Raw genomic sequence first — 16,004 nt, 5'->3', positions numbered from 1 at the left:
AGGGTATTAGTGATTGAAGATCAAATTAATGAACTAAGAAGAGAAGTATAGAGAAAAAAAGAGTGAAAAGAAACAACAAAGTCTCCAAGAAATATGGGACTATGTGAAAAGACCAAATTTACGTTTGATTGGTGTACCTGAAAGTGACGGGGAGAATGGAACTAAGCTGGAAAACATTCTTCAGGATATTATCCAGGAAAACTTTCCCAACATAGCAAGGCAGGCCAACATTCAAATTCAGGAAATACAGAGAACACCACAAAGATATTCCTTGAGAAGAGCAACGCCAAGACACGTAATTGTCAGATTCACCAAGGTTGAAATGAAGGAAAAAATGTTAAGGGCAGCCAGAGAGAAAGGTCAGGTTACCCACAAAGGGAAGCCCATCAACCTAACCATGTATCTCTTGGCCGAAACTCTGCAATCCAGAAGAGAGTGGGGGTCAATATTCAACATTCTTAAAAGAATTTTCAACCCAGAATTTCATATCCAATCAAACTAAGCTTTGTAAGTAAAGGAGAAATAACATTCTTTACAGACAAGCAAATGCTGAGAGATTTTGTCACCACCAGGCCTGCCTTACAAGAGCTCCTGAAGGAAGCCCTAAGCATGGAAAGGAACAACTGGTACCAGCCCCTGCAAAAACATGCCAAATCGTAAAGACCATCGATGCTAAGAAGAAACTGCATCAACTAATGGGCAGAATAACCAGCTAACATCATAATGACAGGATCAAATTCACACATAACAATATTAACCTTAAATGTAAATGGGCTAAATGCCCCAGTTAAAAGACACAGACTGGCAAATTGGATAGAGTCAAGACCCATCAGTGTGCTGTATTCAGGAGACCCATCTCAGGTGCGGAGCCACACATAGGCTCAAAATAAAGGGATGGAGAAAGATCTACCAAGCAAATGGAAAGCAAAAATAAATAAATAAAAGCAGGCGTTGAAATCCTGATAAAACAGACTTTAAACCAACAAAGATCAAAAGAGACAAGGCCATTACATAATGGTAAAGGGATCAATTCAACAAGCTAGACCGAACTAACCTAATATATATGCATCCAATACAGGAGCACCAGAGTCACAAAGCAAGTCCTTAGAGATCTACAAAGAGACTTGGACTCCCACACAATAATAATGGGAGACTTTAATACCCCACTGCCAATATTAGATCAACGAGACAGAAGGTTAGCAAGGATATCCAGGACTTGAACTCAGCTCTGCACCAAGCAGATCTAATAGACATCTACAGAACTCTCCACCCCAAATCAACAGAATATATTCTTCTCAGCACCACATTGTACTTATTCCAAAATTGACCACATAGTTGGAAGTAAAGCACTCCTCACCAAATGTAAAAGAACAGAAATCACAACAAACTGTCAGACCACAGTGCAGTCAAATTAGAACTCAGGATTAGGAAACTCACTCAAAACCGCACAACTACTTGGAAACTGAACAACCTGCTCCTGAATGACTACTGGGCAAATAACGCAATGAAGGCAGAAATAAAGATGTTCTTTGAAACCAATGAGAATAAACACACAACATACCAGAATCTCTGGGACACATTTAAAGCAGTGTGTAGAGGGAAATTTATAGCACTAAATGCCCACAAAAGAAAGCAGGAAAGAACTCAAATCAACAGCCTACCATCATAATTAAAAGAACTAGAGAAGCAAGAGCAAACAAATTCAAAAGCTAGCAGAAGGCAAGAAATAACTAAGATCAGATCAGAACTGAAGGAGATACACACACACACAAACCCTTCAAAAAATCAATGAATCCAGGATCTGGCTTTTTGAAAAGATCAACAAAATTGATAGACCACTAACAAGACTAATGAAGAAAGAGAAGGATCAAATAGACACAATAAAAAATGATAAAGGGGATATCACCACCGATCCCACAGAAATGCAAACTACCATCAGAGAATACTGTAAACACCTCTAAGCAAATAAACTAGAAAATCTGGAAGAAATGGATAAGTGCCTGGACATATACAGCCTCCCAAGACTAAACCAGGAAGAAGTTGAATCTCTGAATAGACCAATAACAGGCTCTGAAATTGAGACAATAATTAGTAGCCTACCAACCAAAGAGAGTCCAGGACCAGACAGATTCACAGCCGAATTCTACCAGAGGTCCAAAGAGGAGCTGGTACCATTCCTTCTGAAACTTATCCAGTCAATAGAAAAAGAGAGAACCCTCTCTAACTCATTTTATGAGGCCAGCATCATCCTGATACCAAAGCCTGGGAGAGACACAACAAAAAAAGAGAATTTTAGACTAATATCCCTGATGCACATCGATGTGAAAATCCTCAATAAAATACCGGCAAACCGAATCCAGCAGCACGTCCAAAAGCTTATCCACCAAGATCAAGTTGGCTTCATCCCTGGGATGCAAGGCTGGTTCACCATATGCAAATCAGTAAACATAGTCCATCACATAAACAGTACCAAAGACAAAAACCACATGATTATCTCAATAGATGCAGAAAAGGCCCTCAACAAATTTTAACAGTGCCTCATGCTAAAAACTCTCAATAAACTAGGTATTGATGGAACACATCTCAAAATAATAAGACCCACAGCCATTCATACTGAATGGGCCCAAACTGGAAGCATTCCCTTTGAAAACTGGCACAAGACAGGGATGCCGTCTCTCATCACTCCTATTCAACATGCTGTTGGAAGTTCTGACCAGGGCAATCAGGCAAGAGAAAGAAAGAAAGGGTATTCAAATAGGAAAAGAGGAAGTCAAGTTGTCCCTGTTTGCAGATAACATGATTGTATATTTAGAAAACCCCATCATCTCAGCCCAAAATCTCCTTAAGCTGATAAGCAACTTTGTTTACAAAGTCTCAGGATACAAAATCAATGTACAAAAATCACAAGCATTCCTGTACACCAATAACAGACAAACAGGGAGCCAAATAATGAGTAAACTCCCATTCACAATTGCTACAAAGAGAATAAAATACCTAGGACTCCATTACAAGGGATGTGAAGGACCTCTTCAAGAAAAACTACAAACTACTGCTCGAGGAAATAAAAGAGAACACAAACAAACGGAAGAACATTCCACGCTCATGGATAGGAAGAATCAATATTGTGAAAATGGCCATAGTGCCCAAGGTAGTTTATAGATTCAGTGCCATCCCCACCAAGCTACCAATGACTTTCTTCACAGAATTGGAAGAAACTAAAGTTCATGTGGAATCAAAAAAGAGCCCGCATTGCCAAGACAATCCTAAACAAAAAGAAGAAAGCTAGAGGCATCGTGCTACCTGACTTTATACTACAAGGCTGCGGTAACCAAAACAGCATTGTACTGGTACCAAAACAGAGATATATACCGATGGAACAGAATAGAGGCCTCAAAAATAACACCACACATCTACAATCATCTGATCTTTTACAAACCTGACAAAAACAAGAAATGGGGAAAGGATTCCTTGTTTAATAAATGGTGCTGGGAACAGTGGCTAGCCATGTGTAGAAAGCTGAAACTGGATCCCTCCCTTACACCTTATACAAAAATTAATTCAAGATGGATTAAAGACTTAAATGTTAGACCTAAAACCATAAAAAACCCTAGGCATTACCATTCAGGACATAGGCATGGGCAAGGACTTCATGACTAAAACACCAAAAGTAATGGCAGCAGAAACCAGAATTGACAAATGGGATCTAATTAAACTAAAGAGCTTCTGCACAGCAAAATAAACTACCATCAAAGTGAACAGGCAACCTAAAGAATGGGAGAAAATTTTTGCCATCTACTCTCTGACAAAGGGCTAATATCTAGAATCTACAAAGAACTTAAACAAGTTTACAAGAAAAAAATCAACCCCATCAAAAAGTGGGCAAAGGATATGAACAGACACTTCTCAAAAGAAGACATTTATGCAGCCAACAGACACACGACAAATGCTCATCATCACTGGTCATCAGAGAAATGCAAATCAAAACCACAATGAGATACCATCTCACACCAGTTAGAATGGCGATCATTAAAATGTCAGGAAACAACAGATGCTGAAGAGGATGTGGAGAAATAGGAACGTTTTTACACTGTTGGTGGGAGTGTAAACTGGTTCAACCGTTGTGGAAGACAGTGTGGCGATTCCTCAAGGATCTAGAACTAGAAATAGCATTTGACCCAGCAATCCCATTACTGGGTATATACCCAAAGGATTATAAATCATGCTGCTATAAAGACACATGCACACGTATGTTTATTGTGGCACTATTCATGATAGCAAGTACATGGAACCAACCCAGATGTCCATCAGTGATAGACTGGATTAAGAAAATGTGGCACATATACACCATGGAATACTATGCAGCCATAAAAAAGGATGAGTACCTGTCCTTTGTAGGGACATGGATGCAGCTGGAAACTATCATTCTGAGCAAACTATTGCAAGGACAGAAAACCAAACACCGCGTGTTCTCACTCATAGGTGGGAATTGAACAATGAGAACACTTGGACACAGGGCAGGGAATATCACACACCAGGGCCTGTTGTGGGGTAGGGGGATAGGGGAGGGATGGCGTTAGGAGAAATGCCTAATATAAATGATGAGTTAATGGGTGCAGCACACCAACATTGCACATGTATACATATGTAACCTTCATGTTGTGCACATATACCATAGAACTTAGAGTATAATTAAAAAACTTTTTTTTAATCCTAAAAAGTAAAATTAAAAAATTGTTTTTTAGAAAGGACTGCATTATTAAGTAGGACTATCACCCTGACCAAGATCTTTTCTGACAGGCCACATCTTTATTGTGATGAGGCTATTCAAAGGGAAAACTAAACATTTTTTAACAGGCATATGTTTTTAAATGGTTTGAATTTATTTATTTCTTGTTTACAAGTGTTTAATTTGATGCTTATAGTCAAGGAACACTTTTCTTAAAATTAAGTTTTTAATCGAAATAGTAACCTGGCCAGGCATGGTGGCTCATACCTGTAATCCTAGACTTTGGGAGGCTGAGGCGGGTGGATCATCTGAGGTCAGGAGTTTGAGACCAGCCTGACCAACATGGAGAAACCCTGTCTCCACTAAAAATACAAAATTAGCCGGGCGTGGTAGCGCATGCCTGTAATCTCAGCTACTCAGGAGGCTGAGGCAGGAGAATCGCTTGAACCCAGGAGGCGGAGGTTGCGGTGAGCCTTGATCACACCATTGCACTCCAGCCTGGGCAACAAGAGCAAACCTCTGTCTCTAAAAAAAAGAAATAGTAACCTATCCTGCGGTTACTGGACTGATACTTCTTCTAATTATAGCAAATGTCCACTTCATTTTCAAGCACAAATGGTCATTGTAAGAAACTGTGACAGCTGCCACAATTGTGCTCTTGTCTTCTTTTCATAACTCCTTTTGAAAACAAATAAGGATCTCATTCGTTTTGAACAAAGAAAATAAATTTAGTTCTGGATTTGACTTAGCTGAAACCCAGCTCTCTTGTAGTATTTTCCTTGAGTTTAGGTAAATTCTAGGGTCAATATTACAAGTTTTGATTTTATGCTCTAGAATAAACCTAAATTTTTAGGGATTTCAAACTAAGAACCAAATGAAATTAAGTACATTGTATAAATGTTTTCCTTCTCAACAACATGTGGATGAAATAGATGTTATATGTGAATAGTTCATTTCACTAGGCTATAAAATCAATTATCAAGATAAAAAAATAGTATTTATTTAGGAGACAGGGTCTCACTGTGTTACCCAGGGTAGTCTTGAACTCTTGGCCTCAAGGGCTCCTTCCACCTTGGCCTCCAAAAGTGCTGGAATTACAGGCATGAGCCACTGTATCTGGCCTAATACAGATCATTTTTAACCAGATATTAGAGAACTAAAAAGGCAAAAAGGGAACAGTTGGTTATTATGGACAAAGCAGCTGTGAGAATTGGCTGCCATACCTATGGCTTGGGGAACCAAGGAAAGAGATTGGAATTATTAAAAATTATAATTTTCAATTATATAGTTGGAGGGGTTTGCCCCATGGAGCTAGGATGCTGCTAGACTGTTACTAGTGCCTTAGAGGTCTGAAAAGAGGGCCCTTGGGTCTAGGATCTAGACCTCTAGGAGGGGCAACCTGGATGTCTATTGCTGGTGTTTGATGGAGTGCTGTGAAACTGGTTTTGCAAGCATTGGAAAACTGCAAATGGTATTGACTATTATTTAATGGAATGAACTACTACCACCAAAGTAAAGAAGCAAACCCTGGGGTGTTTTTGTCAACAGGAACCTCACTAACAGATACAGGAAGGAGAGTGTCCTTTGCTCTTCCAGTCTTGCAGGCCTTTTCTCTAGTGCCTCCTATGGGCTGAGCCAAACAGGGAGCTAGCTAGCAAAAGAGAAATGTGGTTTGCAGAGTCCTTGTTCAGCATCCTCAAACAGACTCTAGTAGTGTGGGTTTGAAGCTGAGAGACAATATTCTAATAACCAGCACAATACACAATATGTTGGGATGATAAGTAGAATATTACTTAGTAGGAATATGAATAATAACCTCATTATTCTGCTCAACTTGGTGAGGAACCTAGAAAGATCTAAAGCACAGTTCTCTCCAGCTAATTAAAAAATTGCTTAATTACATGTAGCTTTAATTAAATATAAAACATGAGTCTGTGCAAAATATAATATTTTGTTGACTCAGACATTAATACTATTAAGACACCATATTTTTTGTGTGCCAAGAAAAAAAATGGAGCCAATTATTGTAATATACCATTCGTTTTATGACGTACTCTAATTTCAGAGTGTTTTTGTTGTTGTTGTTGTTTGAGACAAGGTCTGACTCTGTTGCCCAGGCTGGAGGGCAGTGGTGCGATCTCCGCTCACTGCAGTCTCTGCCTCCCAGGTTCAAGCCATTCTCCCACCCCAGCCTCCTGAGTAGCTGGGACTACAGGCACTTGCCACCACATCTGGCTTACTTTTGTTTCTTTTGTAGAGACAGGGTTTTGCCATGTTGCCCAGGCAGGTCTCAGATAATTTCAGATATTTTTTAATGTCCAAAAATTGTATTTTAGAATATACCATGATGGTATGTTACTTTGTGTTTTCTGGTTATTGTAACTAATCCTGAATAGCACTAAGAAATTATTCCTTAATAACTATTGCAGTATAGGGACTACAGACTTAGCCTCTGGAGTCACATTGTGTGCATCCAAATCTTTTCACTTACTAGATTATAAGCTTTGGTTTTCCTGTGACTCAAGTATTTTCATCTGTTACTTTGGGGCAGTTACTGCATTTAAGTTGAAGTTGTGTTGTGAAAGTTAGTGAGTTGAAGTAGTTACCACAAAAAGAAGTGTTTTACATGGTGTAGTAACAGTGTATTAAATGTTAGTCATTTTTAGGGGTCAGAATCCTCAAAAAGATAATATGTTGAGGAAACATCCAGGACAGTAATTTCTTGTTTAAAAAAAAATGAGATAATCAATTAAGCATCATGGTCTTTTTATAATCTGTGTATCCTCCATTATGTGCTGCTATACTAAGATTAAGTATATTCAGATTTATCTTTGAGATTGTGTATTGGGAGATGCTAAAGTTATGTGTACTCTCCAAGATGAAAATAGCAAAATAATTAGTTAGCTCATTAGCTGGAAAATAACAACTCTTAGGCCATGGAGTATTCTTACAAGGTTGAAACTTTTGATTCCTTATTCAAGGTCTTAGCCTTAATCCTCCTTCCCCTAGTTCAAAACCTTTTTATAAAAATCTCACAATTCATACCTGTGTTTTATGCTAAACACAAGACTTTTAATATCATGTGTTGTTTTTTTTTTTTTTAATTTAGGTGATATTCACTGTCAGCATGTCATTTTAGCTTTCAGGCTATTAAGTTATCTAAAGTTGGTGTTTCTTATTTTTTTAGGTGGCTTTCTTTCAGATGCAGGCTGGTATAGTGATGCTGAGAAAGTTTTTCTGTCCTGCCTTCAGTTGTGTACTCTACACGATGAGATGCTTCATTGGTTTCGTGCAGTAGAATGTTGTGTGAGGTAAGTTGGAACATATCCTGTAATTATGTGCTATAATGGTATTTAGTGGTTTTTATAGTTTTAGCTCTTATAAGTATATGCCAACATTTGAGTAAATCTCTGAGATGATATTTATATGTCATAGTTTCACTAGTCTGGCATCCTCTCATCTCTAAAATATAGTTAATCTGCTATAGACAGTTAGGTTAGATTTGAGTGTTATGAACCAGAATGTGTTTCTTTTTTTGTTTTTATTTTTGAAATGGAGTCTTGCTCTGTTACCTAGGCTGGACTGCAGTAGTGCAATCTTGACTCACTGCAACCTCCACATCCTGGGTTCAAGTGATTCTCCTGTCTCAGCCTCCCAAGTAGCTGAGATTACAGGCATGCACCACCATGCCTGGCTAATTTTTTTTATTTTTAGTAGAGATGGGGTTTTGCCACATTGGTCAGGCTGGTCTCGAACTCCTAACCTCAGGTGATCCACCTGCCTTGGCCTCCCAAAGTACTGGGATATTACAGGCAGGAGCTACTGTGCCCGGCCCAGAATGTGTTTCTTATGTATCTTTTTGCTTTATCATAGAGCTTGTTTGTTTATTCATTCAACAAGTGTTTATTGAATACTTATGTACTAGGAACTGTGGTAGATACTGGATGCTAGGAAACTCCAAAAATGTACTTTTTCTTGAGTGTTACTTTTGTACCATGTGCTTTGTTTACATTTCCATAATTGTGCATAACAAGATTAGTGCTTTACTTATGAGTAACTTTTCTTTGAGGATACATTTATTACCTTTTTACAGATGTCCTTAAAGTCAAGCAAATCTAGAAGTAACTCTGCTTTATTGTCCTTATTTTTTTTATGCACATGTTACATCTACCTTTACTTTCATACAGGTTTTCTCTTTGTCTCCCAATTTGATTTGGCATTTCTTAAAAAGAATTTTTTATATAAAACTAAAAATTAAAGTCAAAAATTAAACAGCAGAAATTCTTTATCCTAAGTTAACTAAGTCCAATCAATTTATTGAATTTACAGTCTTCTATTTTTCTGGAATTAAGGTACATATTTCCTAGGTATTTTTTAGATGCGTTAATTGAATCTGTATCCCTTCAAAACTAGAATATTCTCCTATAAAACCATTGTGTTTTTGTTTTGGGGGTTTTTTAAATACATTTTTTATTTTATTTATTTTTATTAGAAATGGTGTTTCGCTGTGTTGCCCAGTCCGGTCTCCAACTCCTGGGCTCAAGCAATCCTCTTGCCTGGGCCTCCCAAAGTGCTGGGATTACAGGCATGAGTCACCACACCCAAGCTAGATTATTGTTGATTTAAGCTAAAATTGAGTAAAACTCTCTCTCTTTCTTTTTTTTTGGCCAGTTCAGTCTTTTGAGGCTGTCATTGCCCTTTTTTATACAAGGCTTATCTATGTCAGACAGACATTCAAATCCTGAAGTTAATTTTGTAATATGGAAACTTAATTATAAATAATATTTTAGAAGGTGATAATTTCCCACATATACTTTAGAAGTGTATGATAAATTATAGGAATCTGTGTGTGCAGAAACTGTAAAAGAATTAGTATTTAGCCCTATAATTTATAGTACTCATAAAAATAATCACTCATTTTTTCCCCCTCTTCTGCCTATTTTATATTTTTAGGAATAGGAGACTAGACTATCCCATATGGGATTTGAGGGGTTAGTTATATATTTCTGTACATAAACTGGTTAATTTGGAACAGAAAGGGGATTTTGTATGATTTTATCATAGATTATTCACTGTAGCAATTTTGACCAAAAGATAAAGCACTTTCTTTTTTGTATGTGCTTTATTTTTTTATTCACATATTCAGATTTATTTCACCCAAATACCTGTGTTTCTTCTGATTTTAAAATTCTTGTATAAATTTGACTTTAGCCTTATCAAAAAGTTTAGTTTTTTCACAAGACAAGTCAGTTTCCTTCTCTCCTTCCTAGTATGTCATCTTTAGCAAGTAGCTCACATCATTATGGTTGCAAGTGTTAATAGGCAGTGAGAAGAAGGGAGGGCAAAAAGTGCATGACAGCTGACTCTTCTTTTTTAAATCAGAAAAAAAATTGCTTTCCCAGAAGTCTAACTCTATCTCTTAGATTACCTTTCTTTTAAACTGGAAACTGGGATACATTCTACACAACTTCTAATCTGTGTAATATAGTCTGAGGAGCAAAACATTTTCAATTGTGCATGAATTAACTCATGGGTCTACATTAAGGAAGAAAACATGAGGAATATTGGGTAGATAACTGTCTGGGTGCAGTGGCTCACGCCTGTAATCCCAGCACTTTGGGAGGCCAAGATTTGAGGATTGCTTGAACTTAGGAATTGGAGACCAGCAAGATCCCATTTCTATAACAAATATTTAAAATAAATAAAAACAATAGTTAATTAACAATTCAGAACTAGCTGTCTTTTTAGCAAGCACATGTGAAACTAGAATATTGTCTGGACCAAGGAACAAAGCCATTTATAATGCCAACTCACTGCCTGTATACCAAGACATTAGTCTTTATGAATTTGAAATTTCAAAATAAAATTTGCCTCTATTCAACTAACCTTGCCAAATTCTTGGTCATTACAAGTGTATTTAATATAATTTTTTTATAATAGGTACTTTTTTTCATCGACTTAGTATCATTTGAAAAGATGATTAAAATTTTATGGCTTAGTCTTTTTTTAAGGCAGAGAGAAATTTGAGGTATTAATTGACCATGTATTTAGTTGAATTGGAAAAGAAGTGTTTTGCAGAACAGATATGAATCAAATCCTTTGGCCAATCCCAGGGGCTTTGAGCCTGAGGGAAGAATAAAAGTATGTTTTTCAATTTAATGTCACAAAACCAATTTCTAATATGGGGCTAGTGGCAAAACATTATACAACAAAGGTCAGAGAACCTTCCTAGCCTTTCTTGATAGAAAGTAGTTAAAACTGGCACCATTTTTCAGTCCTTTTGTATTCTTTGGAGACTCTGCCAAGTTCCATTTATTCATTTTCTATTTAATGGCTTTGTTTTTCTTGCTTATACGTGTCTGTAGCCAAACATATCCAGAAAGCTATGAGGAAGAAAATTGTTGTCTATAACCCTGCTGCTCAGAAATAACCACAGTTGCTGAATTGGTTTGTTTTTGGGGGATGACAAACTTAAAATCACACCTGCAACCCGCTTTTCAATTTTTTCTTTGTAGCTAATCAGTCCATGTGAGCATGGTTTGTTTAAGGTCAAGAATTTTCTAGAACCTCCAGATAAGGGAACAGAGATTGCCTTTGGGCTTGTGAGAGTTGGGCAGAACAAACTTACTTTTTATTTTAAATCCTTTTCTACTGTTTATTATGTTTTTAAACAATTGACATGTATTCCTTTAGTGGTTTTTTTTTTTTTTTTTTAAATAAAAAGAACTTCTTGAACTACTCGACAGTGGGGTGGGGTTGGGGAGTGTATGTAGGTGTATGTGTGTGTGCATGCATATGTTTGTAAAGAGTTGAATGTGGCCGGGCATGGTGGCTCACGCCTGTAATCCCAGCACTTTGGGAGGCCGAGGCGGGTGGATCACGAGGTCAGGAGATCGAGACCATCCTGGCTAACATGGTGAAACCCTGTCTCTACTAAAAAGTACAAAACATTAGCTGGGCGTGGTGGTGGGCACCTGTATTCCCAGCTACCCAGGAGGCTGAGGCAGGAGAATGGCGTGAACCCGGGAGGGTGGAGCTTGCAGTGAACCAAGATCGCGCCACTACACTCCAGCCTAGGCGACAGAGCAAGACTCTGTCTCAAAAAAAAAAGGGGGGGTTGAATGTGGATTGAAAGAGAACCTTGGGCAGTTGCATTTCCTGAAAGCCAAAGATAAATAGAAATTAGAAGCTAGAAGAAAGCAGCAGTATCTTAGTTACCGAGAGAAAATACTGTACCTCACCAGTTCAAAGGGCAAAAAAAATAATTTTCAAATAAATGAAGACCCAGTATGTTTCCATTTACCTTATCTGAGGGAAATAATCGAGGAACTTCTCTAACCAAATATAAGTTCCAGCCAGGCATAGTACCTTACGCCTGTAATCCCAGCACTTTGGGAGGCCAAGGCAAGAGGATCGTTTGAGCCCAGGAGTTTGAGACCTGCCTGGGCAATATAATGAGACATGTTATGTTATGTTATGTTATGACTGAGTCTTTTAATTTTTTTTAAATTTTTTTATTTTTTGAGACGGAGTCTTGCTTTGTCACCCAGGCTGGAGTTCTATGCGATGGCGTGATCTCGGCTCACTGCAAGCTCCGCCTCCTGGGTTCACGCCATTCTCCTACCTCAGCCTCCTGAGTAGCTGAGACTACAGGCACCCACCACCACGCCCAGCTAATTTTTTTGTGTTTTTAGTAGAGACGGGGTTTCACCATGTTAGCCTGGATCGTCTTGATCTCCCGAGCTCGTGATCCACCCGCTCTGGCCCCCCAAAGTGCTGGGATTACAGGTGTCAGGCACTGCACCTGGCTTCTATTTTATTTTAAAATAAAATTTTTAAACTTTTATTTAAGTTCTTATAATAACAAATCCCAAGGTAGGGGAAGATGATATAAAAAGAGTGGTAGGTAATGAATATTGTAATATATATCTCACATATAGATGGAGTAGGAAGAGAATGAAGAACAAATTGAGAATTTGTAATAGGCCTAATAAGGATGCTTTTCAAACCAGAGATGAAAAGGAAATTTTAGAAATAACAAAAGACAAAAATTTACCATGTCAAACCTATTACAGGTTTAGTGTCCCTAATCCAGAAATTTGAAATCTGAAACATGATTGGTCCCAAACATTTCAAATAAGGATACTCAACCTGTATTTTGAACAAGAAAGTAGTACTTAGGAAAGAAATGTTAACCTGAAACTTCAGTTAGTGCTAATGTCAGGAAGCTTTATAGAGACCACCTAGCGAAATTTTCTTTCTAAAGAAGTAATGAGGCTGGGTGTGGTGGCTCAATGCCTGTAATCCCAGCACTTTGATAGGCTGGGGTGGTGGATCACCTAAGGTCAGGAGTTCTAGACCAACCTGGCCAACATGGTGAAACCCTGTCTCTACTAAAAATACAAAAAAATTAGCTGGGCGTGGTGGTGGGCGCCTGTGATCCCAGCTACTTCGGGAGGCTGAGGAAGGAGAATTGCTTGAACCTGGGAGGTGGAGGTTGCAGTGAGCTGAGATTGCACCATTACACTCCAGCCTGGGTGACGAGAGCAAAACTTTGTCTCAAAAAAAAAAAAAAAAGTAATGAAATTTAGCATATTTAGAATATTCTGGAGGTCATGACCTTATAGTTGTAAGAGTTGGATAATTTTATTAACTGGCTTTTTAAAGATTACTTTGAAAAGTGATGGAGTAGTTCAGTTGTGGAGATCATGGATGTCTACTTGCCATAGGAGAAATTGAAAAGCCCAGCAGTCCTAATGCTTTGCAAATGGCTACTGGTAGCTTTGGATTAAATTTCTGGTGACATCATACAGAGATTCAGAAGTACTGGTTTTCAAACAAATGAAAATGTTTTACTCTAAAAAGCTGTCATTCCAAAGAAGGATTTATTTAGCAGATAAAATAAAAACTGTCAGATGACTCCAGAAATAACTATGGTGATGATGAAGCTAAATGTTTAAGGTACATGTGAATAATTTGGATAAAGTTTTGTAAATTGTGAGGAGGAAAAGTGATTTTTGAAAATTTAATTTAGATTTTAAATATGTAGGTATAAGGAAAGATTTAAATGTTACAAATTTTTATTCTTTTTGTTTTTAATAGAAAAGGGACCTCAGTATGTTGCTCAGGCTGGTCTCAAACTCCTGAGCTCAAGTGATCCTTCTGCCTTGGCCTCCCGAAGCACTGAGCTTACAGGCATTACCACCACACTTGGCCTTAAATAAAAATTATAAGTGTTTTAATGTTATCACATATATCCCCAAAACTTGATATGTATGAGTTGGCAAAAATATTTTTAGATGGAAAATGGAAGTTCATCGTACATTCAGGTTTTTAAGTAGACATATAGCCTATTTTTAAAATACACATTTGGGAGAATGGAGGAGTTAAAGTGTTACAAAGTTCTCATCTTAGTGGGTAGAGTAGGAAAGGGCATCATTTTTTAATGTTTAAACATTATCAGTGCTAGAGATGGATATTTAATGCCTTGGTTAATAGAAAAGTGTGATAGAACTCCCAAACTAGGATGGTGCGAATATGGGTGAGAATGATTTGAAACTTTACCAAGCTAGATATAAGCAAAGAGAACAGAGGACATAACTGATTATGATAAATGAAAAATAAGATGAAAAGGTTAGACCAAATACAATTATCATCACAATACATGTGAATGGGTTCAATTATCCTACCTAAAGATGGTGGTTACCAAGAGGGTTAAAAAATAAAAGCTAGTGCTATATCATAAAAAGAAAACACCCCAAAACAATAATACTAACAATAAGGAAGAATTCAGGATAAAAGTCATTAGTTGATACAGAAGGGATATTGATAATAGAATGTATAATTCACAAAAGGGTCATAAACCTATGTGTAGCAAATAAGATAGGAGCCACCTACATAAGCAGTGCACCTTAAAAATACAAAAAAGATAAAAAGATAATCAGTACAATGTTGAGTGCCTCCAGGGTAGGGTAATTATGAATATATAGAAGTTATTAGGGAACTAGGTTCTTTCAATCTGTCTGCTAATTCTTTGTGTACCAGTCATTTCTTTGGCTAGCTCTCCAGTGCTTGTAAGATTGCTGCCATTGTTTGAGGTATCACATGCAGATTCCACATTCTCTAGCAGAAGAAACACTCTCACACTGATGTCCTCCCTGACTTGAAATTAAAACCATACCAGACTAACAAAGAGAAAAGGAAGACTCAAATAACTAAAATCAGAAATGGGACTTGGAACATTACTACCAACCTTCCACAAATAAAAAGGATTTAAGGAGAATCCTATGAACAGTTGAACACCAGCAAATTAGATAACATAAATAAAATGGACAAATTTTTTGGAAATGGACAAATTACCTAAATGCTCTAAGAAGAAATAGAAAATCCTACGAGACCTATAACAAGTAAAGAAATTAAATCCATAATCAAAAACCTTCCAACAAAGTCCAGGACCGAAGACTTCACTAGTGAATTCTATCAAACATTTAAAGAATTAGCACTAGTTCTTCTCAAACTCTTCCAGGAAATTGCAGAGGAAGCAACACTTCCTAACTCATTTTGTTTTGTTTTTATTTTTATTTTTATTTTCATTTACATATATTTGCTTTATTTTATGAGACAGAGTCTTACTCTTTTGCCCAGGCTGGAGTGCAGTGGCACAATCTCGGCTCACTGCAACTCCTGCCTCCCAGGTTCAAGCGATTCTCCTGCCTCAGCCTCCCAAGTAGCTGGGATTACAGGTGCCCACCACCACACCTGGCTAATTTTTATATTTTTAGTAGAGATGGGGTTTTGCCATGTTGACCAGGCTGGTCTCAAACTCCTGACCTCAGGTGACCCGCCCACCTTGGCCTCCCAAAGTGCTAGGATTATGGGCGTGAGCCACTGCACCCAGTCCCTAACTAATTTTAAAAGGCTAACGTTACCTGATACCAAAGACCAAAAATGACATCACAAAAGAGACAATTTCAGACAAGTATCTCTTATGAATATAGATGAAAAAATCATCAACAAAATACTAGCAAATCTAATAGAATATTAAAAGGATTTTACACTATGACCAAGTGAGATTTATCCCAGGAATGCAAGGGTGGTTCAACATAAGAACATCAGTGTGATACACCATGTTAATAAGGTGAAGGGAAAAAAAAAAAAAACGTTTATCTCAGTTGACACAGAAAAGTCATTTAGCAAAATCTAACACCTTTTCATCATTTAAAAAAAAAATTCACAAAGCTAGGAATAGAAAGGAACTTCCTCAATATGATAAAGAGTA

At 37.4% G+C, this 16,004-nt stretch overlaps 1 protein-coding gene across 3 annotated transcripts in view; it reads left to right on the top strand.

Moving 5' to 3' along the window:
- The window catches only part of APPBP2 (amyloid beta precursor protein (cytoplasmic tail) binding protein 2), an 84,979-nt gene that overhangs the window by 40,495 nt on the left and 28,480 nt on the right, over nt 1–16,004 (top strand). For all 3 annotated transcript variants that reach the window (XM_011990245.1, XM_011990242.1, XM_011990244.1), the window contains one exon: nt 7,914–8,037. In XM_011990245.1, coding sequence (XP_011845635.1) covers nt 7,914–8,037 — 124 coding nt within the window. The remainder of the gene's footprint in view (nt 1–7,913; nt 8,038–16,004) is intronic.

This window comes from Mandrillus leucophaeus, unplaced genomic scaffold, assembly GCF_000951045.1.
Source record: "Mandrillus leucophaeus isolate KB7577 unplaced genomic scaffold, Mleu.le_1.0 Scaffold374, whole genome shotgun sequence".
Taxonomy (NCBI): domain Eukaryota; kingdom Metazoa; phylum Chordata; class Mammalia; order Primates; family Cercopithecidae; genus Mandrillus; species Mandrillus leucophaeus.
The sequence above is the reverse complement of the archived record's forward strand: the minus strand, read 5'-3'. Positions and strand labels throughout refer to the sequence as shown.